This window comes from Glycine soja, chromosome 19 (genome assembly GCF_004193775.1).
Source record: "Glycine soja cultivar W05 chromosome 19, ASM419377v2, whole genome shotgun sequence".
In the NCBI taxonomy this organism is placed as follows: Eukaryota; Viridiplantae; Streptophyta; class Magnoliopsida; order Fabales; family Fabaceae; genus Glycine; species Glycine soja.
The window spans coordinates 6801794-6828568 of record NC_041020.1 but is presented as its reverse complement, the minus strand read 5'-3'; the positions used below and the strand labels follow the sequence as shown (position 1 = coordinate 6828568).

Below are 26775 nucleotides of genomic sequence, written 5' to 3'. Positions count from 1 at the left end.
TGGCCATGAGTAGTTATTAAGCACCCCTTTTCGGATAACATCCGCACAGCAACATCATCATCAATTTTGAGAACACTGGTTTATAATCGCTTTCATTAACTGGGTAATTGAATGTTAGAAGTCAATATATGATTTCAACCTAAATCTTTGTTTATGGCATAGGAACAAACCTTCCCTTAATCTAAATTATAGCATACAGTTGTCCATTTCACTTTTCTACCTCTTTTTTTTAACTCCAGCCTTTTTGCTAAGTTTACCTTGAACTCTTACAATCATCTTCCCCCTATTTAATGACCAACAGAAATGGAATGGGGGAAATCCATTAGTCCTTTTTCTTTCCCTATGTTTTGCCTATTTTCTTAGGACTTCCTCTGTTTATCTTTCAGGCTTATGAGTTATGAATGATACCTACCCCAGCCAAAGAATTCATACAGGCATCAAACATGAACATAAATTCAAAAAAATTAATAGGTATAACAGCATTAAAGGCATCAAGATTGTCGAGTAAAGACGACAACAAAACATGATTGGCTATAAACATAACCCTAAATAACAAGACAAGGCTATAAAGTATAAACCTAACACTAAAGAACAAGACAAGGCTATAAATGTAACACTAAAATAACAAGACAAGCCTCCAACTCCACTAACTTACACAATAGCAGCCATAGACATAGTTGGAATGAGAAAATTGCAATCCAATAACACTATTCCAACAAATGGAGCAACCTAGTTGCCAAGATCATGCCTTTTATATCGAACCTTGCTGAGTTCTCTGACAGAAAACCATGATTTCAGCCAACATCAAGAAGATGAGCATAAGCAAGTTGCATGAACAGCCAACATCTTTGTTGGAGGTATGTACTCCAGCAGTTAACTGTGACAGGTTTTGCAGGACAGGTGGCTTTAAGCTTTTGAAAATCGAAGGTCCAGAAATATAGAACTCCACGGATATTACCAGTTCAATGATACTTGCAATCTAAACAAGAAAAAAAAAGGCATCAATTCTCGGGTCACGTTATATCATTGATAACTTGATTAACAATCAAGAACCTGTATATATTATCCCTGGCAACCACATATACAACAAAAGTTTAAAAATAGGTGTGAACCCAGGAGGGTTGCATCACAAAATTTGCATACCTTTCATGATCTCCAGTATCCTAGGAATGCACTATAAGGTAAGAGCAACCAGAGCACCTGACTCAAGAATTATGGATATGCCAGCCATGTTATTCAAATAATTTATAATAAAGGAGAAAAATTCAAGGAAAATATAGTTCATGGTTTGCAACATCTCACTCTTTGGGTAACAATGTATTAATTATAACTGATAAAATACTTACTATGAAAGAGAGAATTTATCGATGAACCACACAAGTACACTTTAGAACATCAAGGGAACCGGGAATATTGATTTCCTACAAACAAAGCTTACATCAATACTTTGTAGTGGGTAAGATCAGTGAAAGAATGAGGCAAATTCTTACCACTGAAAAAGATAAAAGAAAAATCAAAGCAGCTTCAGGAATTTGCATATGCATATAAACTTCCTGTTGAGAATGGAAAATTTTACATGGTGAAGAAGCAGAAGATATGTAGTCAGGAACTACCCAAGAGAAGCAATAAAAGTAGATCATATGTAATTACTAATAGAATGGAACTAGAAGCTGAACTAAAATAAAATGGCAAGGCTTCCACTCCACCATTTTGGGATCCTGCGGCCTTGGTAAAGGGTAGATGTAAGCAACTTAGGCCCATGAAAACAATGTAGGAAATACATGCACAACAGCCTATCACAATTTTGAAACTCTAAGTGTCCCAAATAAAATAAAAATTCCTAATATTACAACAGATGCATAATGAGAATTTAACAAGGACTTTACAGTGACATGCCACAAGTACTTATTCCCTCTTTCCTTTTCACTTTATTATGATTTGTCAAAGGAAGGAGGCAGAAGATGTAGGAGTGTCCTTGGCATAGAATTTAATGAAAAGTCTATAAAAAAAAAAACAAAAGTAAATATTACCTTGATCAAGAATGAGAATGGAATCTGCAGATAGAGAAATGATATCTTGGATCTTCTCACTGGAGAAGAGAACTCAAATAACTGAAAAAGAAAGTAAAAGTTACTTGGATTATACATAAGTGAAGAGAACGAAACTCACAAAAGGCATCATAGGATCCTTAATTTATATTAAAGAAATATAGTATAAATGGCATATTGTCAATAGCTTATACAATAAGTGGAAAAATTCGATAAAATCTACAGTCAATGATTTCCAAGTTACAGGAGCTCGAATATTTATTTATATAAAAGGAATGTGGTCTGATATCCAAATTACGTGAAATGAGATAAAATGTCACTAAGCTTTATTGAGGAATGCTAGCAAGACTCTCTCTAACACTCTCTGTATGATTGATTGAAATTGATTGAAAATCACCAATTTTGGTGATTCCCACTTTTAAATCAAGAGTCATGAGAAGTGAGACCCACCAAAATTGGTGATGTCCAATAAATTTCAGTCCATAGTTAATAGTAGAGAGTGTCAAAAAGAGTGTTAAAGTGTCGTTAGCATTCCTCGAGGTTTATATCAATCCCACCATCATTTCCTCTAATACTTAATACCTTTATATACTAACTTTTTATTATGAATAAGTGATAAGGTACATTCTTAAAATTTTGATTTGGATAAATTTATTTAGTCTGGCCTGTAAAAAAAATTTAGTTGAAGTTGTGTTGCTACTCAAACAAGAAAATTACAGCAACTTACATATTTCTGATTCAGTAAATAATTCAATCAATAATGGAAAAGGAAGTTTGTGAACCTGGAAGATGTATAAGGGTGTGTTTGATTTGCATTTTCATTTCCTGTTTTCATTTTCTGAAAACTATTTTCATTTTCAAAAGATTAGAATTTTGAAAATATGTTTGGTTTGACTTCTTGTTTCTGCTTTCAAGAAATAAAAACATTGAAAATACGTTTTCAAAAGGAAATGTATTTTTAGATTTGCTTAAAATTACATTCCTTGCCATCGCATTTTCATTTTATCCAAAATAAGGTTCTTGATTTTAACTGAAAACGAGATTTTATTGTTTCCAGTTTTTGGTTCATTTGGGAAAATATTTTCACTGAAAATGAAAACAAAAATCCAACTAAACACATTTCCATCACCATTTTCTATTACCAGTAAAAATGAAAACAAAAAACAACCAAACCAAACATCCCCTAAGCTTTTCATTGCAATCATTTCCATCAGCTTCCTTCAAAGCATTTTCTATGTCCATTGCAGTGAACATGTGCACAGAATGGCATCCATCTGATATCCAGATAGTCTGAGACACTGCAAAGTGCAAAATAATAACTAATTTTAGTTGCAGAGAGAACAAAGTACAAAATATAATGGACTTATACAAGAGAATAAATTAGAGTTTTTTTTTATTTATTTCTCTTAAATACATTAGATCTAATGACTAATTGAATAACCATAAGTTTTAACATTCTTCTGTTATCCAAGTGCTATAGAAATTCTGAAGCTTATAATCCTCCAATCTTTTGTCATTGTTATCTGAACCAAAGGTCACGCACATAGCATGTAGACAAGAAATCAGGGCAACATTTCCAGCCACAAATAAGTGAACCTACAAACTCCTTTAGTTCTCTTGGGAAATCCTTAAATCCCATTTGAAGGCAAACAAGTTATAAAAAAGACACATCTCCAGAACATGAATATGAATTATGAAATGAAACCACAAAGCTGTGACAAACACAAGAAAGTCATAGGAATGCCCAAGTGTCTAACCCGTCTTATACCAATGATATTCCAACAAAAACTCCAAAACATCTTATAAGAACAAGTAGGTTAGAGTGAACAACTAAACAAGAGCAAAGCAGTGCCCAGTTCATACTGGACAAGAAACAATTGAACAGCATTGTTGAAACCATGGTATCAGGTATAGGGAAAGAGAACAAAGAAAGAGAGATAAAAGAGAATGAAACACTGCATTGATGATGACTTGAATGAATTACAAATTTACAATGTGATGGGATGGTTCATGGAACCTAAAGGACTAACCCTTATTTAGTTTTATATATACTAATCATAATCATAACTAAATGAGAAACAAATCATGAGATAAGGAAATACATTTACCAATCATGAGAGAAAATGGGAAACAAAGAAAGTAATTCTAAAGGAAAATCTAAAATATGATAAGATATAATAACTAATAAGATACTTTCATATATTCTAATAATGGTAACAAACACATCAAAATTAGTAACAATTTCTATTCAGTATTCACCAATTGTCAAGCTACAAGTCTCTCAAGTTTATCACATTAACTTTTTTTTAATAACCTACTGGATTTTAATGCACAAATACATTTCACACAAATTCAAAAATTGGAGTAGATTGGTTCACTTTATAACCCTGATAAAGGTATTAGCCCAAGAAGGAATATTATAATTTGATTATTCTTCAATACCCCCCACACACACAGTCACACAAAAAACATAAAATAAAGTCATTTGTTTAAGCTAATGGACTCGTACATCAAAATTGTAAGGAATATTCATAGCCTCTTTTACTAAATCAGTATTAACTATTAAGTACCCCCATTTCCATCATTATATTTGAAATGGCGGAGTACTTGTGCCTCATCCAATCTCAAGTCTCAACCACAGCAACTTGTGTGAACAAGGGTGGCATATATGGATTGTAGGGTATAAATACAATGTAAATTTTCTCAATTACATGATGAATATTGTAAAATGAGAGAAAAGAAAGAGGGATAATTGAGTGAAACCGTGTGTCAGAGTGCACAGCGGATGATTGTTTATTTAGACAGGTAGTATTGATTACACATAATTAGAGGATATTCAGTTTCCTCTAAATCAGATATCATATCCTATCACATCATTATACATTAAATTCCTGATTCTCAACACTCCCCCCCCCCCCCCCCCCCCCAAGCTAAAGCATACTAAGGTTTAACTACTTACAAGAATTTTATTTTTTTTTGGAAGGCTACTTAGGAATTAATTTTCTACTTACAAGAAAATTAATTCCTAACTAATAAATAAAAACATAAAATTGAGTTCCACCAAAAAACAATGTTTGAAAGACAACTCAGGGATGTTGGCGAAGTCGGGGAATATTGCTAGAAAGATAACATTGCCAAAGAGCTAGAATAACTATCCGCCTAAGAAATTTATGGCAAGCAAAACAAAGCAAGTTTCGACCTTCTTAAGAACCACATTTGGAAGCTTCAAACCAATATTTTGAAGACAACTCAAGGATCTTGGTGAAATCGGGGAATATTGCTAGGAAGAGAGAGCTGGAACATCCATCAGCTTAAGTAAATCCAAAGTAAGTTCTGATCTTAAAACCAAGATTTGGAAATTTCAAACGAAGTGTGGAGATCCAACTATTCAAATTGAAGAGATGAAATCATCATAAATTGATAGCAAAGCGAGAGAAGTCACTGAGAAACACGCCGGAAAAGGACAATGACATAATAGATGACTGGAAAGTTCTTTGCCGGAAAATGAGTGGTGAGATAAAGGTGGTGAGCAGAAAACACAATGAAAAGAGACGACGATAGGATAGGTGACTATAAATTTTTTGAAACAATGCAAAACACGTAAAAAAAAATGGACAGCACAGTGCCCAAAATCGCAAACCAAACAGTAATTAAAGAAGGGTAAATAGAACCAAGCTCCAATGGTGTGTCCGCAAGGATGCTCCATTTGAGGCAAAACTCTTGAGTTATGCTCGCACAAGAGGGCCGACTCCTGCAGTAGAAGCGCAGCCCAAGACGGTGTGCCACGCGCCTGAGAAGTGCGCTGTTTAGCCAAGTCTGGCGCGCAAAAGAGCAGGCGCAAGCCCAATCGAGATGCCATAACCACCATCATGTAGATCGGTGGACAATGATGCTGATGGTGGGGTCACCTGCCAAAAAGGTCGTCAAAGCTCTGGCAAAAAATGGCGGCGGCTGCCAGAAAAGGGGCAGCAAGCAGAAAGATCAACTGGAATGCAGAAAAAGGTCGTCAGAAGAAGAGCGGAGCAAAAGGGCTCACCGGTGGCAATGGATCGCTGGAAAAGTGACGGTGCCCGATAGTGGCTGGAATTGTCACTGGAAAAGGAGAAAGGGTCGTCAAAAAGCAGAAGCAAGTTGTCGAAATAAGTGTGATGACCAGAAAGGTCCACCGGGAACCTATATGGGACGGTTTTCGTTATTCCCTCAACCTGACTCTGATACCATGTAAAATGAGAGAAAATAAAGAGGGATAATTGAGTGAAACTGTGTGCAGAATACACAACAGATGCTTGTTTATATAGATAGGTAGTATTGATTACACATAATTAGAGGATGTTCAGTTTCCTCTAAATCAGATATCATATCCTATCACATCATTATACATTAAATTCCTGATTCTCAACAAATATATCTAAAGTAATAAATCAAAAATATATAGAGAAAGCGAGAAGTATATCTCACTTCAGTTTGCAAAAGCAAGCATCCCAATGTCACGTCATTCAATCTGATACTTACGAATTACGATAGCATCATATAAAGAAAAGAGAACTAAGTATTCAGCATCCCAATCCCATAGTGCCTTTGTCTTTTCTTTATAGATGAAAGAGCATGATTGGGAGGACATTTTGTCTCTTGGATTACACTGGTCCCATATTAATAGTGCAATTACAATCAATCAACAAGCTAATTATGAGCTATCAGCACAGACGTGATTATTATCAACATCACATTTAATGGAAGGATTTTAGTGCAATAATCTCAATCCTACGCAATATCAATCCATGTTTAGCGGTTCTTGCCAACAGCCCAATACCAACATAAAATAGTTCACTAAGAAAGCAACCACAAATTGAATTTTGAAAAGCAAAATATAAAACAAGACAGAAAGAAACACTTACTAGTAGATAGATCAGGAAGAACAGCAAGACTTCACACTTTCATAATACGAGGTAGTTGCCTGACATTACCAGTGATATCTACTCCTATGCCAGAATTTGACAGGGATAGCAAATGTAAATCTCCATGAGAATCCAAGATCAGAAACATCCTCTGGGACACAGCCTGAATGGAAATAGCCTTTATAGACATGGATACCTTTGTCATGGATTTTGTTTTAACCTCGTTTCCCTTCAACACAAAAAAACAAGAACCTCCATCTCTGTCGTCATGTTTTAATTTAACATTTGTCTGCTTCACTAAAAGTAGGAAAACATAGATTAGGTAAAATGCTGAGGAATATTGGAACCGATTAACAATTATTATGTATAGAATCAAGTAATCAGATCATGAGATCCCATCAGATCACACTTGGAAAATATAGGGAGATAATGAAAGCAGATTGCCAATCTGCTAGTTAGAGATTCCATTTGTATCACAAGAAATTCAAAATACAGCTTGCAGTTAAAGGTATGTTCTTAATATTTAGTTATTTACCATTAAAACATCTTGAGATTAAACAAAGGACAGCACCTTGTATCGCACCTATATCCTGGTCAATGAGAAATATCTACAAACTGTTAGCAGAAATTATATATAAAAACCCAATTTGTCATATTTGAAAAAAGTTGAAAAAATTAAACTTGTTGTACAACATATACAACGGAGGGACCATTTCAATGGGTTTATGACTAGGGCACTTCTAAGTTCTAACAAGTAGAACTATTTTGAGTTTGAATAAAGTATAAAATGTTTTGTTCTCCATTAATTAACAAAGTTGTTAGCAAAGAGTGTAATTTTTTTATTAAATGTTTTTTTTCTTTACTGTCAATTGCCAGCAATATAGATAGGGCATAGATGTCGTGTTACAAAGGACTAAAAGTTGATTTGTATGTGAGTATAATGATAGCCTGATATGGAATCAACTAATAAGAATAATTAAGGTTTCCTAAACATTTAGCAGCTCCAGCTTTTGTGGGATAACATGATCTTCCTAGCCCCCTTGTGGTGCTTGGCTAATGGCTGTTTAGGGGAGGTATCTTTGTTGGACAATCTGATAAAGACTATTACATTAGACCACAAACACCGTGAACAGGGAGAGGAAGACAGAAACACAAAAGCTAAAGGACAGAATGGGCCTGAAAAGTGTGAACACAAACTAGCAGAGAAATGTTAGAACAGGGGCCGCAAACTGAAGTGCTGGCCTTGGCTGGAAAACACTGTAAAATGGCCATCCAAGGCTGGATAAAGCATGGCCAGCTGAAAAAGTAACAGAAAATATGTGGGCTTGAAGATTGAGGGAGATGGGCTACTGGGTTTTGCTGAAGGTAAATAATTTCTATTTTCTAATCCTAGCATGGTTCTGAAGGAGAAAATGCATCAAATCATAAAAAGCAACTCTAAAAAATGGCTTACTTATAAAAGAAAAAAAGAAAGGAGAGGGCAGAATTTTCACAGCTTATTGGTATAGCAGCACAATTTGGCAGCAATTTTGGCTGCTATCCACACAGCACTATGAATTCCCCAAATGCCCAAGCCAGTTTCCACCTCTTCCCCCAAAGCGCCTGCAGATGGTCCCTTTGAGGAGGGAGATAACCCCAGCTCTGGCCAAAAAACAACGAGTATTTCTCACCCCAACGGTCCACACACCCCACCTTTTGAATTCTCTGATAAACAGACTCATAACCTTAATGGGCCTTGCACCCCCGTGGCCCAACAAATTCATAGTCCCCATCAGCAACAGCAGATGTTATCCAGCGGCCTGCAGGTTTATTCCAGAAGAAAGTGGTGCAAAAAGAAAAAAGCCCATCAGGAGTTAGCCACACACAATAACTCTGTATTGTCAAAGAATCAAGAGGAAGTAGCCATCGTGAGACAATGTGAACTTCTAAACCAAATGGGGCTGACCTGCGGGGGGGATTTTCAGCAACTCATGGGAAGCTTGGTTGACATGGAGCAGAGAGCTTCTGACATGGTAGCAGAGAAGGGACATGACAACTGTGCTAATGATAATTCTATCATATAACTGCAGAGGCTTGGGTAGGGGGGTGAAGTGGGCTGCTATTCGTAAGCTCAACATAAAGCATAAGGTGGATTTAGTTTGCTTGCAGGAAACAAAGAAAGAATCTGTTACTAAGGATGCTTGTCAGCCTATTTGGGGAGATGCTAATGTATCCTGGGACTCTGTCCCTTCAATTAACACTACTGGAGGTCTCCTTTGCAGGTGGAATAATCTAGCCTTTGAAGTAGATAGGAGGGTGAAGGGTACGAATTTTCTGCTGTTGACAGGGAGATGGGTTAAGAACAACATGCTGCTGAACATTGTAAATGTCTATGCCCCGTGTGACATAGCTGGGAAGAGAGAATTGTGGGATCAATTGAAGCAGTTAAAAGCTTCTAATCCTGCGGATGCTTGGTGTTTCCTGGGGGATTTCAACAGTATTAGAAGTATGGATGAAAGAATTGGTTCCTCCCAGAGGTTTGTGGGTGTTCATGACAGTGCTGGGTTCAATGAGTGGATAGCAGATATGGACCTTCACGAAATTAAAAGCTTTGGCAGTATATACACCTGGTGTAGACCAAATGGTTCTGCAAGGAGCAGACTTGATAGATGTTTGGTATCTGCTCAGTGGATAAATAAATGGCCTGATTCATCTCAACATGTGCTTAATAGAGATTATTCTGACCATTGTCCAATCCTCTTGAAAACTGACATGATGGATTGGGGCCCCAGGCCTTTTCGAGTCATGGATTGCTGGTTGAAAAATAATCAATATAAAGCTTTGGTTAAGCAAGTGTGGTGTGGGGAAGTGCAATCTGGCTGGGGGAGTATCGTGTTGAAAAACAAACTGAAGACTCTAAAATCCAGTTTAAAAAGATGGAGTCTTGAGTATGGGGATAGCTATAAGAACAAAGTGGAACACCTGAAGCAGCAGCTGCATCATTTTGATACAATAGCCCAGGTCAGAACTTTGGGGGATGATGAAGTCAAGTCAATGAAATCCATTCAGCAGGAACTGTGGGAGGTTTCCCTTGCTCATGAATCAATTTTGAGGCAAAAATCTAGAATTAAATGGCTCAAGGAGGGGGACAGCAACACTGCCTTTTTTCACAAATCCATCAATTTCAGAAGACACTATAATGCAATCCAAGGTATCTTCATTGAAAATACATGGGTCCAGCAACCAAACTTGATTAAGCAAGAAGCTGTTAAATTCTTTAATGCCAGATTCACAGAGGAAAAATTGGATAGACCTACCTTGGATGGGGTTCAATTTCATACAATTACTTTAGCTCAAAGGGAGGAATTGTCTGCACCATTTTCAGATCCTTAAATTAAGGAGGCTGTGTGGAGTTGTTGTGGAGATAAATGCCCTGGGCCCGATGGTTTCAATTTTAACTTCATCAAGGAGTTTTGGGGGGTTCAAAAACCGGATTTTAGGAGGTTTGTGGATGAGTTTCACGCTAATGGTAGCTTTCCTAAGGGTAGTAATGCATCCTTCCTGGCTTTAATTCCAAAAACAAGCCATCCTCAGTCTTTTAATGATTACAGGCCCATCTCCCTCATTGGGTGTATGTATAAAATCATAGCCAAATTATTGGCTAACAGGTTAAGGAGAGTAATGCCTGCCCTCATTGATGAGAGACAAATTGCTTTCATAAAGGATAGACACATCCTTCATGGAATTTTAATCCTCAATGAGGTATTGGAGGAAGCTAAAAGATGTAAGAAGCCAGCCTTGGTGTTTAAGGTGGATTTTGCCAAGGCCTATGACACTGTATCATGGTCCTTTTTGGACTATATGATGGAGCGAATGGGGTTTTGCCTCAAATGGAGAAGATGGATTAAGGCTTGCAATCAATCAGCTACTATTTCCATTCTTATAAATGGTAGTCCCTCAAAAGAATTTGCTCCAACAAGGGGCTTGAGGCAAGGGGACCCTTTAGCCCCGTTACTCTTTAACATTGTGGCTGAGGGCTTGAATGGTATGATGAGGACAGCTTTGAACAAAGGCCTTTACAGCAGCTACCTGGTAGGGAAGCAGAAGGTCCCAATAAATATTCTGCAATATGCAGATGATACCATCTTTGTGGGAGAAGCTGTTTGGGACAATGTAATTGTGATGAAGACAATGCTTAGAGGCTTTGAAATGGCATCAGGGCTGAAGATTAACTTCTCCAAAAGCAGTGTTGGAATTTTTGGGGCTCATCTCAATTGGGTTCATGAGGCAGCTCTGTTTCTTAATTGCAGACTCCTTTTCAGTACCTGGGGATTCCTCTAGGGGCTAAGCACTCTAGTTGGCTGGTGTGGGAACCTCTCATCAAAAAATTCGAATCAAAGCTGTCTAAGTGGAATCAGAGATTTTTATCTATGGCTAGGAAGGTCACTTTGATAAACTCAGTCCTCACCGCTCTACCTATATACCTCCTGTCTTTTTTCAAAATTCCCCAAAAGGTGGCCCGGAGAGTGATTTCCTTGCAAAGGAACTTTCTGTGGGGGGGGATCCTGATCATAAGAAAATAGCCTGGGTAAAATGGGACACTGTTTGCCTTCCCAAGGAGTTTGGAGGCCTTGGGATCAAGGATATTAATAGCTTCAATGCAGCCTTGTTGGGAAGATGGATATGGGATCTATCCTCTAACCAAAATCAGCTTTGGGTTCGAACTCTATCATCCATATACAGGGACTGGGCAGACCTAATTAATGGCAGAGACAGGCCGTGGCATTCTCAATGGTGGAAGGACCTCCGAAAGCTAGTTAAGCAGCCTGAATTTAACCCTATTATCCAGCACATGGAGTGGAAGGTAGGGGACGGGAGTCTAGTAAATTTCTGGAAGGACAAATGGCTGGGGTCTGTTTCTAACCTGGAACAGCAGTTTAATCAGATGTTTCTCATCAGCAGACAGAAGAATAGTAAGATTTGCAATATGGGTAGCTTATCCCATGGTATATGGTGCTGGGATTTAAAATGGAGAAGAAACCTCTTTGATCATGAACAGGCAGAAGCTGTGGCATTCATGGATCTAATCAGCGCTGTCCATATCCAACCTCAAATGAAGGATTCCTTGCGCTGGTCAGCAGATCCTTCGGGCATATACTCTTCTAAGTCAGCCTACAGACTGCTAATCTCTGTCAACAGAGATCTCCCTCAGCCAAATATCTACAATTCGTTTTGGAGACTTAACATACCCCCAAGAGCTGCGGTTTTTGCTTGGAGAATTCTAAAAAACAGATTACCCACTAGATACAATCTTTTAAAAAGAAATGTATTCATTCCAGACCACACCTGCCCTTTATGTAGATCTCATCAAGAGGAGGCTGGTCACCTGTTTTTCAATTGTAAAGTCACTACTGTTTTATGGTGGGAATCCATGAGCTGGAATAAGATGGTTGGTCCCTTAGCAGCATCCCCAGCAGATCATTATATTCAATTCTGTGATGGTTTTGGAGCTGGCAATAATCAAACTCGGTGGCGTCGTTGGTGGATTGCTTTAACATTTACAATATGGCAGCATAGGAATTCTATGGTATTCCAAGGCAAGAATTTCGAACCTCCAAAAGTGATGGAAGATTCCTTATTCCTTTTGTGGTCTTGGCTAAAAACCAGAGACAAAAACTTTAGTGACTCCTTCAACTACTGGTCGTCCAATATAGTGCGTTATTTTGGCTAACTGAATTTCTTCAGTTTTGTATGGGAAGGGTGTAACTGAGTTTCTCAGTTTTGTTTTGATGGGCTTTTTATTTACTTGTGTGTTCACAGATGTATCAATCACCAGCAGTACCTCTGGTGCTGCTGTGTTTCTTTGAGATTATATATATATATATATTATTTGAGGCCCTTAAAAAAAAAAAAACTGTGGCCACAAGGAGTTGATATACAACAAATAGATAAACATGATAAAAAGCAAAGACATTATTTTGCTCATATCTTGAGGGTTAAGAGACTGTATAATGATGATTGAATTTCCTTCATCTAGTAGTCTCTGGTGAAGTACTCCTACAATTTATATTTATATTAATGTCCAAACTACTTCCCACCCATAATAGATAGGGCACAGATGCACATGTACTAGCATGACATAACAGTCTCCTTGACCCATCCATGTTTCATAGTCTTAAATAAAGCATCATCAGCCAGATATAATGAATAAAATACCTAACAAAATAAATAAGACAAGCAAAAATCCAAAATTCTATCAAAAAACAATAATTGAGGTCAATAACCGTTACTTGAATCAAGGCAAGCAGCACGTCACCTTAAGAGTTAAGACAAAATCCAAAATAACAGAACCTGTATATCAACTATCAAAGAGTCTAAACAATCGTGATTGTTTTCTACCCATGAACATTTGCATAAACACATTCCCAGCTCGATGAACATAACTCCACAAGGCCCTCACTTTACCCCCCCCCCCCCCCCCCCCGCCCCCCCTCCCAAAAACAAAAGCAAAAACAAAATAATGCACAAAAACAAAAGCACCAATTTTTACAAAACGCATCAACATATCAGATGTCAAACAGGCCAGATTCAAAAACAAGTAAAAAACAGCATTAGCTTTTCAAATTTCCCCAAGAAAGCTACTAATTTCCATGCACTACCAATACAAACAATTTTTACACCATCAAACTAATCGGAAATCACCATCATCAATCTTACCACACACAACAATCTACGATTTCTCGAAACTCTAAGTACATTCTAACTAAATTCAAAATAATAAAGAAAAAAAAAGCTTTTCAACATAATATTTCGTAAATTTTACTCATTGAATTCACCTACCAGCAGTAGTAACACCACCATGTCTTTCCATCTTCCCTTCCAAATCACCATTGCAGTTCACCGCCTCCAAACCGCCTCCTCGACCACCATTCTTCAGCGGTTTCGAATTCCCAACCCTCTTCCCGCTCCTTCCCTTCACGAGCCTCCTCAATCCAAAAACCCTAACCCCATTCTCCTCACCGAGAATCAGAAACCCAAACGCAACGCTCACGGAAAACACCGGCCTTGAACACTCAATCACCGCACACCTCATCAATCTCACACCACCGTCACCGTCATTGCCGTCGCCACCACCGTCGCCGTCGTCTTTCACGGCAAAGACCCAAACCTTGTTACTTGAGGGGGCGTGGAGCGCGAAGTAATTTACCGAGCCGGCGAGCCTAACCGCGGCGCCATGCTTGGCGTCGAGCACGACGCCAAGGTTAGGTTCAAAGCGGAGGAGGTCTTTATGGGAGCAGCGGACGTCAGTGACACGGGCGAAGGAAGGGGTTTCGCGACGACGGCGGTAGAGGCGAAGGAGGATGCCGGCTCTATGTGGGGAGGAGACTATAAATATGACGGTGGGACCCACAGAGGAGGAAGAGCAGGTAGGGTATGGGTGGTTTTGGAAGAGGAGGGGATGGTTAGGGCTAGGGTTAGGGTTTGGGGGGAGAAGGAAGGGTAGAGAGAGAGGGAGGAGTCAGAGTGGGTGAGGGCAAGAGAAAGGGAGGAGGGTTCAAAGAGGATGGAGGTTGTTGGGAGAGGGTGGGGAGAGGGAGAGAGGGAGGAAGGGTGTGGGAGATGGACCTTGGAGCCTTGGACAACAACCATTAAGATTGGGATTTACTCACTCACATTTAGTACTAGGGTTGTGTACTTTTGTTTCATTTGGTGTATGTCTTGTTGGGGGTAGGTGGAAGAGGAGAGTAAAGGTAGGATGAGGAAGAAGGGAGCAAAGATTGATTGTTTTTGTTGTCTTGAAGAAGACGGGTTATGTGGGTTTTTTTATATAAAAAAAAAATGTTTCAAATTTGGAGATAGGTGATTTAGACAGAGATGAGAAGAGGGAGTTTCAAGAAAAGGTTATTTTAATGGTCATTTAAAGGAGTCAACAGAAGGAAAAGGAATGAAGTTTTGATTTGTTGAGGGAGAAAGTTGAAATTTGAGTGTTTTTTTTTTATAGAAGAATTCACTTTTTTAAGGTGATTCTTTTTTTTAGATTAAATTTTGATTTTTTTTAGATAATGGAAGTTTTATATTTGGAGGTGAATTTTTATCAAATATTCAAATAATTTTAAAAATAATGGAGTTTAATAGGAGATCTTTTCAAGTAAAATGAAAGAAATTCAAATAATATTTAAAATAAAAAACTAAATTCTGAAGTTTCATATTATTGGAAATTAAATTTAAGAGTTTAATTATTCAATCTAAAAGAATTAATACAAAAAGAATATTCTAAAAAAAGATTTTACTATGTCAATGCATGCATGGATATTAAACTTTTAAATACTATGTCTATAAATTTTTTTTAAAATAAATAATTTTAATTAAAGTAATTAAACTTTCCTATATTTAAATTCTATAAAATTTGAAATTATTTATCCAAGTACTACTTACATGATAGAAGTGTTACTTTGTATGATTTAGGAAACTATATTTCTGAGGACTTGTTTATCCAAAAATTTTACTTTACCATAAATCTTGATTTTGGAAACTTTATTTTTTATCCAAAATTCTCCTAAAGCATAAAATGAATTATTTATCCGAAAGTTTTACTTTCCCATAAATCATGATTTTTTATGCTTAGTATGTATTTTTTAGGAAAAAACATTCTCAAGAAATTATATTTTTTGAGAAATCGTTTTTACCCGTTTATCCGCCAAAACATTTCCATAGGAGGTTGAGAATTCAACTTTTCTGGCTAGGGAAAAAATTAATTATATAAAAAGACTGTATTACTCCTTTTTTCACCCTCAACCAGGGTTTATCTTGGCAAAAAAAAAAAATCAAACTTATTGTTGCCGCACTCATCTACTGATTATGCCTTTCAAAAATTTTGAATTTTGTAAAAAAAATCTTTCTTTACCTTTATCTTTTTTAAAATGTATATTTCTTGACTACTTTATTATCTAAGTTTATCTCATTATTTATTTTAACTTTTACTTTATTTTGTAATTGTTAAATAATTTCAATAATTCTTATATTAATCACCTAATCTTTTTTCTATGAATTCAAAAATCTCTTTTATGATTATATATAGGCTTAATTGTACTTTTTGTCCCCTAATTATATTTAAATATTCAATTAGGTCCCCTAATCATTAAAACGTTTAATTTGGTTTCCTAATTATTTAAAAGCACGCAATTGTACCGTTAGATCCTCTCTATCAGTGTTTGTAGCCTGTGTATGTGTCAGGTGACATGGCTTGGGAGGTTAGATATGTGACGATTGGTAGCAAAATCAACTTCATCTTCTCCCTTTTATACCCAAACACGAAATTAGGGTTTTTTCCATTCCCAATTCTTCTTCTTCTTCTCCTTGTTCTTACTTGGAAATGTTGTCATTTGAAGGTTCTTCATTTGGCGGCATTAGAAACTTGTCTGGTGATCGTGGTGCGAGCAGCAGTGTCAATGGTGGTGCTGCATTGTCGCCTATTTGTGATTGAGAGCAGTTGGCGGTGGTGTGAACAACGTTCACGACGGCGCATTTCGGGAGGAGATTTTGGGGTTGTCCTAACTATAAGGTGAGGGTTTTATTGAAAGTGTTGTGTTTATCCTTTGTTTGTTTATGGCTATGGTTAATTTGTATTTGTGTTTTTGTTTTGTTTGAGAAACAGCGTGGGAGTGAGAGTGGCTACAACTTCTTTTATTAAGAACTAGTCCGCAACCCGTGCACATGCGCGGGTTGTTTCGTTAGCATTTTCTACTTGTTCATGGACACCAAAATGATAAAGCTGATTAATAGGGAAATGGAAATTAATAGCAAAACATTAATCTACTTGTTCATGGACAATTAACAGCAAAACATTAATCTACTTGTTCATGGACAATTAACAGCAAAACATTAACATTGTTTGTTGGAACAGCAAAATGATAAAGACAACCTAGTTGCTGTCACTATCTTCCCAATCTTCCTGCCTCCTAATTATGATATCCCAAATTTTTTCATAATACCTATAATAAATGGAGATTTCATCTCCATCATCAAAATCCATTTCTTCAAGAAAATCATACCATGGTTGGACAACACCTTTTCCACCAATAGCAGGATTCAGGGTTTCAACTTTCCATTGCAGTGGGGGGCCATGTCGCCTTAAGACTGTCATGTGGTTACCGCAAGCTTTAAGAGGAACTTCTGTACAATGTGGGAGTTTCTGTAATTTGGAAAAAGCAAAATTATTAAAATGGTAAAAATGTGTTTAAAGAGATTAAGATATGAAAGTTAGGTTACCAGGGGTTCAGGATCATCCAACATTTCCTGAGTAAGTTGAAGAGTCCAGATGTGCTTTCTGGATGAATGCCTCTGCCTGCCGCAAGTTTGCCGCTCCAGTGGTGGTATGAAATGTATGTCAAAAACAGAGTGATGGTCACATGCAAAAAAGTTGATGCTGGTTGACTCATAGATTTTCAAATCTTTCCGGAAGTTTTGGAGTCCATCTGCTAAATACACTTTGTCTTTGTGTTGTCTGACTCGTATTTCATAAATGGCTCCATTATATCTGAGATGAACAAACTCAGGATAGTTTGGTGCCCATTGTGTATGATAGAACGCTGGAAGTTGTATGGTATTCTGAAAAAAAAAAGTGGGAAATATAAATGCAAGTATATGTACAATAATAGTAATGGAAGAATTGGGAAAAAAGATGACCTTGTCATTGTTGAAGGCAGTGATAAATTGGATGATCAGTGGTGGTCGGATGATGCCATTTTTCATCTGCAATTGCAGGGATATAAAAGCAAACGCCAAAAGAAACTTGTCAACTAAAGGAAAATTGTAAAATCACAGGGATGCACAATGTAAAGGTTTGTAAACAAAACACCAAAAAAGAAAAACAGCGGAAAGGACTAATGCACATACAAACCGAAACCAAATCAAAGGCAAAGACATTAAACGAAAAAATAGAACAACGGCAACAACAGAACAAAACGAAAGTGGAAAACAAAGACAAAAATGATAGCCATGCACATAAAAGTTAGAAAAGAAATGACCAAGGAGGGCCTGACACCTTCAAATCCAGTTTTGTTTTCAAACTTGAAAAAGAAAGAAAGGAAAATGACACAACAAAAACCAACGGCATTGCACAAAACCCCCAAACCACGTGCATCAGACAGATAGCAAAAAAACCACAAACCAAAAACCCATGAAAATGACAATAAACCCAACAAAAAGGTAGGTGCCTTGAAGAGAAGAGTAGAAATGACTTACCTCAGTTGATGCGGTTGAAGATGTGGTGCTCATTTTGTGCATGGCGTGAAAGTAGAGTTTGGACAGAGAAATGAAAAAGGATTTGCAGAAGAAAGTAGATGATAGGCCTTTAGTGTGGTATTTAATATTTGCTTCTTTCCAATGCGACACGGTTGTGAATAGATGTGATATCAATAATTATGAATTGAAGAGGTGCGAAGCAGATGAAGAGTTTTTGTTCGAATTAGAAGCTTAAGACTGTTGGTATTGTAGGGCAGTAACTGTGTAAATTTATCTTGGGCCAAGATATGAGCATTGGGCCAACTTCTAGAATTGCTTGTTAGCATTTCATTTTTAATGTATTGCAGAGGGGGTATGATATGATATTTTTTCATGATATCATATTTGAAGGATATATATGGGAATTATTTAAAGCTAATTATGTCATGTTGGATAACTGGATTTTTTAAATGTAGTTTTTTTTGTGTAAAATAAGAATGATATTGGTTTGAACGAATGCAGTATATGCAGCATGATGTGCTACATGTGGACGATTGGCATGAACGATTTTTTAAAAATATTGTTTAAAGCATAATTATTATATAAGCAGTAGCATATGAATGCTAGATATTTCATCATTGAACTTCAACAATTTAAATTTCTATATTTCACAGAGAAATAAAGAAAATTTGTACATGTAAATGTCAAAGCAAATGTTAAGCTGTGATAAACTGCTAAATAATATAACATTAAGTAAATGAAATTATAAATGGAAGATATTAATGTGGTGATTAAGATTACATACCTGACAATGTAAAATTTAACATTGTAATATATGATATCATCTTTGGTTGTATGTTAGAATGTATATAAGTAAGATAACAGTTAGGAATTGTTGTCAATAGATAGTACAATTTGTTGTTTGAAAATTTAGAGTTACCTTGTAAGATTTTTGAAAACCTCTTTGAAGACTACATTAGTAGTAGAAGTCATATTTTTTTTGTCTTTATCATGAATAAGAACTTTTAATCCTTGCCTTGAATTGATCCTTGATAATGCAACGTATAATTGCCCATGGCTAAAGACTGGTTTTGGCAAATAAAGTCCAACCATAGAAAGTGATTGACCCTGAGACTTGTTAATCGTCATTGCATAAGATAGCATGATTGGAAATTGTCTTCTTAAAAGCTTGAAAGGCCATGGTGATTGTGAAGGTGACATCGACATTCTTGGGATGTAAACATTATCGCCAAGATTTTTGCCAGAAATGATTTTAGCTGCAATGACATGTTTGGCTAGTCTAGTAACTATTAATCTAGTACCATTACAAAGTCCTTGCGTTTGGTCTAAGTTTCTTAGTAACATTATAGGACTACCGATTTTTAGTTTGATACGATGATTTGGCAGACCAGATGTGTTTAGTGAATTGAGAAATTCAGTTGTGATTGATTGGAAATGCCAACTGTTAATGGTTTCTGACTTCTCTATATAATTAGAGCTTAAGTATTCCATTTGTTCACCTATTATATTTATTTGAGGTAGCATGCAAAGTTAAATAGAGAATAAATACTGAGTAGACCTTAGTTTTTGTAAATTTCATATGTGCATAAATACCTGGAATCAAGGAAAGTATATAATCATTCACCTCTTCAACTTGTTTCATTGGTGGAAGCTAATATTGCTCTAGATTTGAAGAATTCAGGATTATTGTGATGTTGATATAAATCTGGAAATGTTGATTTGACTATAGCATCAATGGGGTCATTATATTCAGTAATCAGTAGGTACTCAGGAATTTCAATGGTAGCATATCCATCATTTTGATTCCCAATAACTCCATCTCCAATATCTAGAATCCACTTTGCAAATTTAGTAGTTTCTTGATCATCAATTAATTGGGCATTGCCTTGTAAACGCATGTTTTTGGTGAGTGTTAAGACTTCACAGGAAGGCCACAAATATGATGAATTGATTGTTGCATTTATAATGTCTGAACGACTTCCTCTTGGAATGACTGACAGAATTTGTCGGAAATCTCCATCAAATACAATAACTTTGCCTCCAAAAATTTTATTGGGATTTTTTTTTCTTTAATAATGTCTCTTAAAGTTTGATCAAGTGCTTCAAAGCAAAATTTGTGTGCCATGGGTGCTTCATCCCAAATTATCAGATTTGTCTGATTTAACAATTCTGCTAGTTGACTTCCTTGAAGTATATTGCATGTTGAGTCTTCAAAAATTGGCACAGATATCTTAAATTTGGAATGAGCAGTCCTGCCTCCTGGCAATAACAAAGAAGCTATGCCGCTAGAAGCAACCATAATCACAATTTGATTTTTTTCCCTCAGTGAACTTGCTAATGTTCTCCATATGTATGTTTTTCCTGTACCTCCATATCCATATAGAAAAAACATGCCACCTTCATTGTTGTTGACAACTTCTATAATTTTGTGATAAATTTGTTTTTGTTCGTCTAGAATAAAAAATAAGTTGAGATTTGATAGAAATGAAGAATTAGCGGATGAAAAATTAGAAAATACAGATGGAATTTAACTTTGTTAAATGCAATTTATAATATATGAATTGGTAGATTACCTGTCATCGATAGAAAAAGATTTTTGAATTCTGCTCTAGCCTCATCATTGTTGTAATTAAGTTCAGACAATATCAAGCTATTCTCTAGACACGATGCAGGATTTCCACCCTCAGGATATGGCATTGTAGGATAGTCTCTGAGTGATTTTTGGTTTGCATGCAGAAGTTTTTCAATTTCCAGTAATGTTAAATTTTTAAGTTGCTCATCATCAATGTGTAATTCTAACAAATGATAAAGGAGATAGTTAAACAATGCATATTTGTGATGTTATTCAATATGGAAAGTTACAAATTGATTAAAACTAACTTGTGTTCAGAGTTGTTTTTTTTTTATAATGATATGCAATGTCTTCAGCTAACCAATTCCATGTCTGACTCCAAAGTTCTTCAGGTTTAGTAATGACACCTGATAATAGCATTAACACAAATAATTTCCTCAAATAATTAGTTGTACCCCAGTCCTTAGCTTCTTTGATTGCTTCCACAAATTCTCTTTCATCTTGCAAAAAACCCGTTGTAAAGCATGTTTCTCTATATGTAGGGTATATAATATTTTCAATTGTTATAATATCCTCAAATGAAGTAGCTCCTTTGCATGCAGTAAGCATCATTCTTAGATAAAACAATTCACCAGTGGTTGGTGGAACCCATATTAGCCTGCCAATTGTATTGCCTTTCTTTCTAAGGTTCCATGATCTAGCCTTTTGGTTGTAGACAAATTTGGAAACAAATTATGAATAAGTAAGATTTTTACCTTCTAAAAAACATTTGTTGTTATTCATCCAGGCTAAGAATTTTGAATCTAAAATACTTGACTTTGGCAGGATATCATCTATATCATCATCATCTTCATAAAGAACATTGTGTTGTCCTGGTAGATGAAAATGTAATCTCTCCACAGCAGGCTTTCTAGCATGTATTGGAAAACCAAAAATTCTCCAAGTAGCTTCACATGGAGAAATATATCTGACATAAAAAATTCATAATTAAAAGAATTAATTAAAGAAACAATGAGTAACTTAAGTATACATGTTGAATTAATATTACCTGCAATCCACATATTCTTTAATCTCATCATTTTGACTGATAGCATTCTCAAGTATACCATTAGCATCATGAATAACAACAGCAGTGACTCTGTCATAACCTTTGTTTATATATTTAAATAGATATTTAATGGAAGTATTTTGATTACACCATTCAATATTTATATGTGCTTGGTATTTCCTCAACAATTTTGCATTGTAAGGTATTGTATATCTATTATCAATAATAACTCCATTCTTTGAAATGGTACGGCCATCATTTCTTCTACGATAGATTGGATAGCCATTTGAATCTAAAACAGTTTGAGGGTGAAACATTTTAGGGTAAAAACGGCTACACTTGCCTTCTTTCATACATGGAGACTTAGGTTGGAGAATTCCACATGGCCCATGTACCATATGATTTTGGACTAATGTATAGAGTTCAAGGTCATTTTCATGCGAAGGAATTTCTGCTGATATTATGTGGTCAATGTCATCTGAAGATGAATATTTATTATCTGGATGTAAGAATAGCAATAAATGCACATGAGGAAGTCCTCTTTTTTGAAATTCAATTGTGTGCATATCTGCAATTGTTAGCTGATTGTATTAATAGTGGAACAATAATATAGAAATTCTTTATAGTTGTATTATATCAAGGAAAAATGAAAAGCAATAAACAAATGTGTAACTTTAAAAAGCATATTAATGGCAAACTCACATGCGACTACTTTTTCAAGCAAGTGTTTTTTTGTTAAGTCAAAAAGCATCTGCTCATACTTCAATCTGAAAACACGTGAGATAAGATCCGGTCTATCTGTTGCTTTTAGATTCAAAGGTGCAAGTACTCTACGGATTTTAGGCCAATTTGGATTACAGGTTAAAGTAATAAAAAGATTTGGAAAACCCACATGGCTACATATTGCCATACCATCAAAATAAAGTTGATCCATATAGCGTGGACTGCCAACAAAGGTTGACGGCAAAATCACTCTTTTTCCTTTAGAAGAGCCTTTACTGCTTCCAGCATCCAATGATGTTTGTAAACTACAATACTTGTCAACTCTAAGTTTTTTTATTGTTCCTAATGTAGCTAAGTCTTTCAGACTCAATCATCGTGTATGCTTCAACAATGAATTGTTGGAATAGTTTTCTAGAATGCAACAAAGTTTGTGCTTCATTTGATATGGACTGTAGTCTATAAGCAAACCACTCTCTCATCGTTAGGTGATTTCTCTTCCTTTTTCTGCTGCTAGGTGTACAACAGTGAAGTATATCAGGTCTATATCCATCTTCACCATAAGGGAAGAGTAAAGGGTATTGGAGTCCTAGATAGCTAGAGTGTAATTCATGGATTCTTTGTAATTCTCCATTTTGAGTTTCAACAATAATATCCCTTCTTGAGTCTGGATGAAAATCACCAACAATCAGAGCAGCAACTTCAAAAACATTTGGGAGATTGTATGTACGACCATTTTTCTCACGTGTAGCTATCAATCTCAATTTTATATTATCGACTTGACTATCTGCCAATCTGTCCCTGGCCATTCTAAAACTTTTTGCATGGACATTGTACTCATCCAACATTTGACTTAAAGTTGAAACAATCTCTGGTTGAATTTCAACATGTTGACTGCAAAAAAAAATATAAAAATACATCCATTGGTGTCACAAAACATGCTTTCTGAATTAGAATTCCTCATATTTGATAATAAAAGAAACAAAAGAAGTACTACCTCATTGTATTAATTCTATTTTCAACTTCATTCTGCGTATCAAAGATATACAATTGTGAAAATTTTGGTTGTTTTCCAGGCATTGGTAATAAGCTGCCTATTCGATGGCATGGTTGACCCTGAATTCTAATTGTAGGAGGTCCTCTACTTTCATTAATTGATTTGTCTAGCTTAATACCAGCAGACGTAAAGGCAAACATCATGTTGTATGTCCGTATATTACACTGATAATTTTTACTATCACTTGCTTTACCATCAAACAGAAGTTGTTCTAGATATTTCGTTGGACTTTGTAATAACGGAAGCTCAACTTTCCCATCTCCACAACATAAGGTGAATTTTGGACTTGTTGTAATTCTATCTTTTGAAATTCTTTCATCATACCACATTTTTGCATTGCAATGTCTACATTCCATGGCCTAATCACCCAAGTCAGAATAGCCTGAAATTGTCTAATGAGATAGTGAAATTTAATTTAAAGGATATCAGTTGATATCGTTAACGTTATATCATAGCTATAATTATTACCTTCAGTATCGATTGCAGCTTCATTAGTATTGGATTCATAATTTTCATCCTCAGAGAAAGAATTAGAATTAGATGCTGTAACAATTTACGTTAGATATCATAGATATAATTAAAATTTGGGCAAAAAAGTGAGTAAGCATTTTCTATCATCATACCTTGTGGAGATTCAGAATTTATATCTTCTAATGAATCAGCTGTCATGACTTAAGAATAGAGACAAATTAAGTCAAATCAAACAGATTGATGTATTTATAAAAGAAAACATCTTATTTATAATTTCTCACCATGACATTGTATATCTTTCAGAGTGGAATCTATACTTGCCTCATGTGATCTGTCAGGCTGAGCCTTTTTTTTTTTTGTAGGATACCTTTTCTATACATTCTGGCTTTACCTAAGGTACATGCATTTGCATGTGCATTCTTTTGCATGTTTGCAATTGATATCAATCAAGCTGTTTGGTATATCAATTCACCACAACAAAGATTTGAAATACACTGAGACCAAATTATACATCAAAGTAATTCCAAATGTTCAATTGTGTAATAAAAACAAAATTAAACATGCAAGTTGAATTAAAGTAGTTTCGAAAATCAGTCATGTAGGAATGATCAGACTCAGCTGTAAAGATATTGTATATAGAGGAGTAAGTTCTGGATATAGAATTGACTATGTGATTGATCTGCATTTTTAGAGGTCAAGAATTTAAAACGCAATTTACAACAAAGGATGGAATATTTTGTAAATTAATAAACAAATGTTAATTGACATCAACCAAGAGATGCCAAATATAAAATGTCGGTTTGGGGGATTAAATGTGATTTGACGTTTTTATATAATGGATTTCATAATTAATGAACAAATTTACTTTGGCATGATTTCATAATTAATGAACAGATTTACTTTGGCATCCAAAATTACAGCTAAAGATTCATGCGTAAATTTTAATAAACAAATCTTAATTGACATAAAGCAAGAGATGACAAATATCAAATTTGCGTTTGCTAGATTAAATGTGATTAAACATTTTGACAGTTATCATTGTAATAAAAAAAAATTGAGCATCAAATTGAAATTACAACACAAAACTACAACTAAAGATGCAGGGTAGAGAAAGATAAAAAAGAAAATTTTGCATTAAATTGAAATTACAACACAAAACTACAACTAAAGATGCAGGGTAGAGAAAACTTTGATATCGAACGCTGTCCAATCTCTCTTCGATTGATCAATGTGCCATATTTGCAATTCTCATCTCTAATAGAATCAAAATAATCCTTGCCTTGAATCTGTCCTCACTTAGTACTGATTATACTAAATTCCCAAATTAGCTGTGCAATAGCAATTTTCTATTTTACTGATTCTAATGACTTACCATTAATATTTGAGTAGTCAAAAAATTGAGTTTTTAATTAGTAAATGTCAGCTTATATTTTAGTTCATGTGTAATTCCCTAAAAAAAAACCTTAATTCATGAGTTATCTGGACTTGTTAACATTTATGAGCATTCTTGTATTGAATCGAAATAATCCTTGTATTCAATCTGTCTTTATCAGTTATCTTGACTCGTTAAGATTCATCAGCTAACTTGAATTGATTACATTCATTAAGATTTTGACAACAACAATGCACAGATTTAAATTTCATCACAGGGTTAACAAATAGAGTAATGCAAAGTCTCAAAAAACTACTGTTCCATTTAATCAAAGAGGGAAAAACCAGTTTTGTTTGCAACTACAAAATCTATTTAACGAAAATTAATGTTCCAACAACGTCCTCCATGCAAAGAGTTTAAAAACAACAAAAACTGCGACGGGGTAAATATTACAATTTGACCATACGATCATCAAAAAACATCCAAGGCAACATTTCAACAACATAATTCATTCAGGCTGAGAATGCTTGGCTAATTTGTTCGAGGAAACTTCAGCAGGTGAAATCTGAAAGTTTTTTCGCTCATTATCCAACTCATCAGAAGATACACGCTTAGTTGGTGTCAATGGAATCCTGAGAAAAGGGTCATGATCCCCGGTAACAGACACAGATTGCTGCATAAAATATTAATTGATCAGTAAGCTAAATTTTGTTGACATCATCCAAAAATACACTAGCAAAAACACACAACGACAACCCCAACTTACAGATTCAAACTCTGTAGGCTCACTTGAGCCAAGCATTGACCGATCATGATCAGCGATAATAGACAGAGATTGCTACATCAAATATTGATTGATGAGCCAGCTAAATTTTGTTGCCATCATTGCAACATACACCAAGAAAAACAGAGAAAGACAATATTAGCTCATAGATTCAAGCACTATAGGATCGGTCGACTCAAGTATTGAATTCTCGATCTTGCAACATGGCTAGATGATATATGAATCGACAGTTAAAAAACAAATGGAATATATGCATACACTCACAATAACTAAAATAGATTTGACAAAACACAACCTCACTATCGGGAATCATATCTAGCACGACATTGATCAAGTCTGATTCATCTGAATATTTAAGAACAACAGAATTCCTGAACCTTGGTTGCACCTTCACTTTGAATGCAAGGAAACAACCCAATAGCCTATCTAGTGCTTGAGGAGAGACATTTAAATCAACATCCCCATCCTTGCGCAGAAAAAGAAGAATGAAAATCGATAGCAAGGTAACAAATGTTCAGTGTAAACTAAAAAACATTGCATGACAATACAATAACATACTTCTATTTTGAGCTTGTTTACTTCATC

At 35.6% G+C, this 26775-nt stretch overlaps 1 protein-coding gene and 1 pseudogene across 35 annotated transcripts; both read right to left on the bottom strand.

The window, feature by feature from the left end:
* Positions 1 to 429: 429 nt before the first annotated feature.
* Positions 430 to 14778, bottom strand: LOC114398269. Of its 35 annotated transcripts, none has more exons than XR_003663547.1 (10): positions 13763 to 14768; positions 7515 to 7533; positions 7140 to 7240; positions 6944 to 7021; positions 3191 to 3346; positions 2031 to 2111; positions 1491 to 1553; positions 1347 to 1421; positions 1144 to 1200; positions 430 to 979 (listed from the first exon to the last, which is right to left on the bottom strand). XR_003663547.1 is itself a non-coding variant. In XM_028360454.1 (4 exons), the coding sequence occupies exons 1-3, from the start codon at positions 14013 to 14015 to the stop codon at positions 7022 to 7024; spliced, it is 360 nt and encodes a 119-aa protein (XP_028216255.1). In that variant the 5' UTR covers positions 14016 to 14765; the 3' UTR covers positions 4979 to 6140; positions 6944 to 7021. The 35 variants fall into 35 exon arrangements, 8 of the variants coding, with proteins under 8 accessions (XP_028216253.1, XP_028216249.1, XP_028216255.1 ...); XR_003663544.1 differs by having other exon boundaries at positions 7479 to 7533; positions 13763 to 14767; XR_003663548.1 differs by having other exon boundaries at positions 6944 to 7027; positions 7140 to 7172; positions 7479 to 7533; positions 13763 to 14767.
* A 4303-nt stretch (positions 14779 to 19081) lies between these two features.
* Positions 19082 to 24232, bottom strand: LOC114398538 (annotated as a pseudogene).
* Positions 24233 to 26775: the final 2543 nt, after the last annotated feature.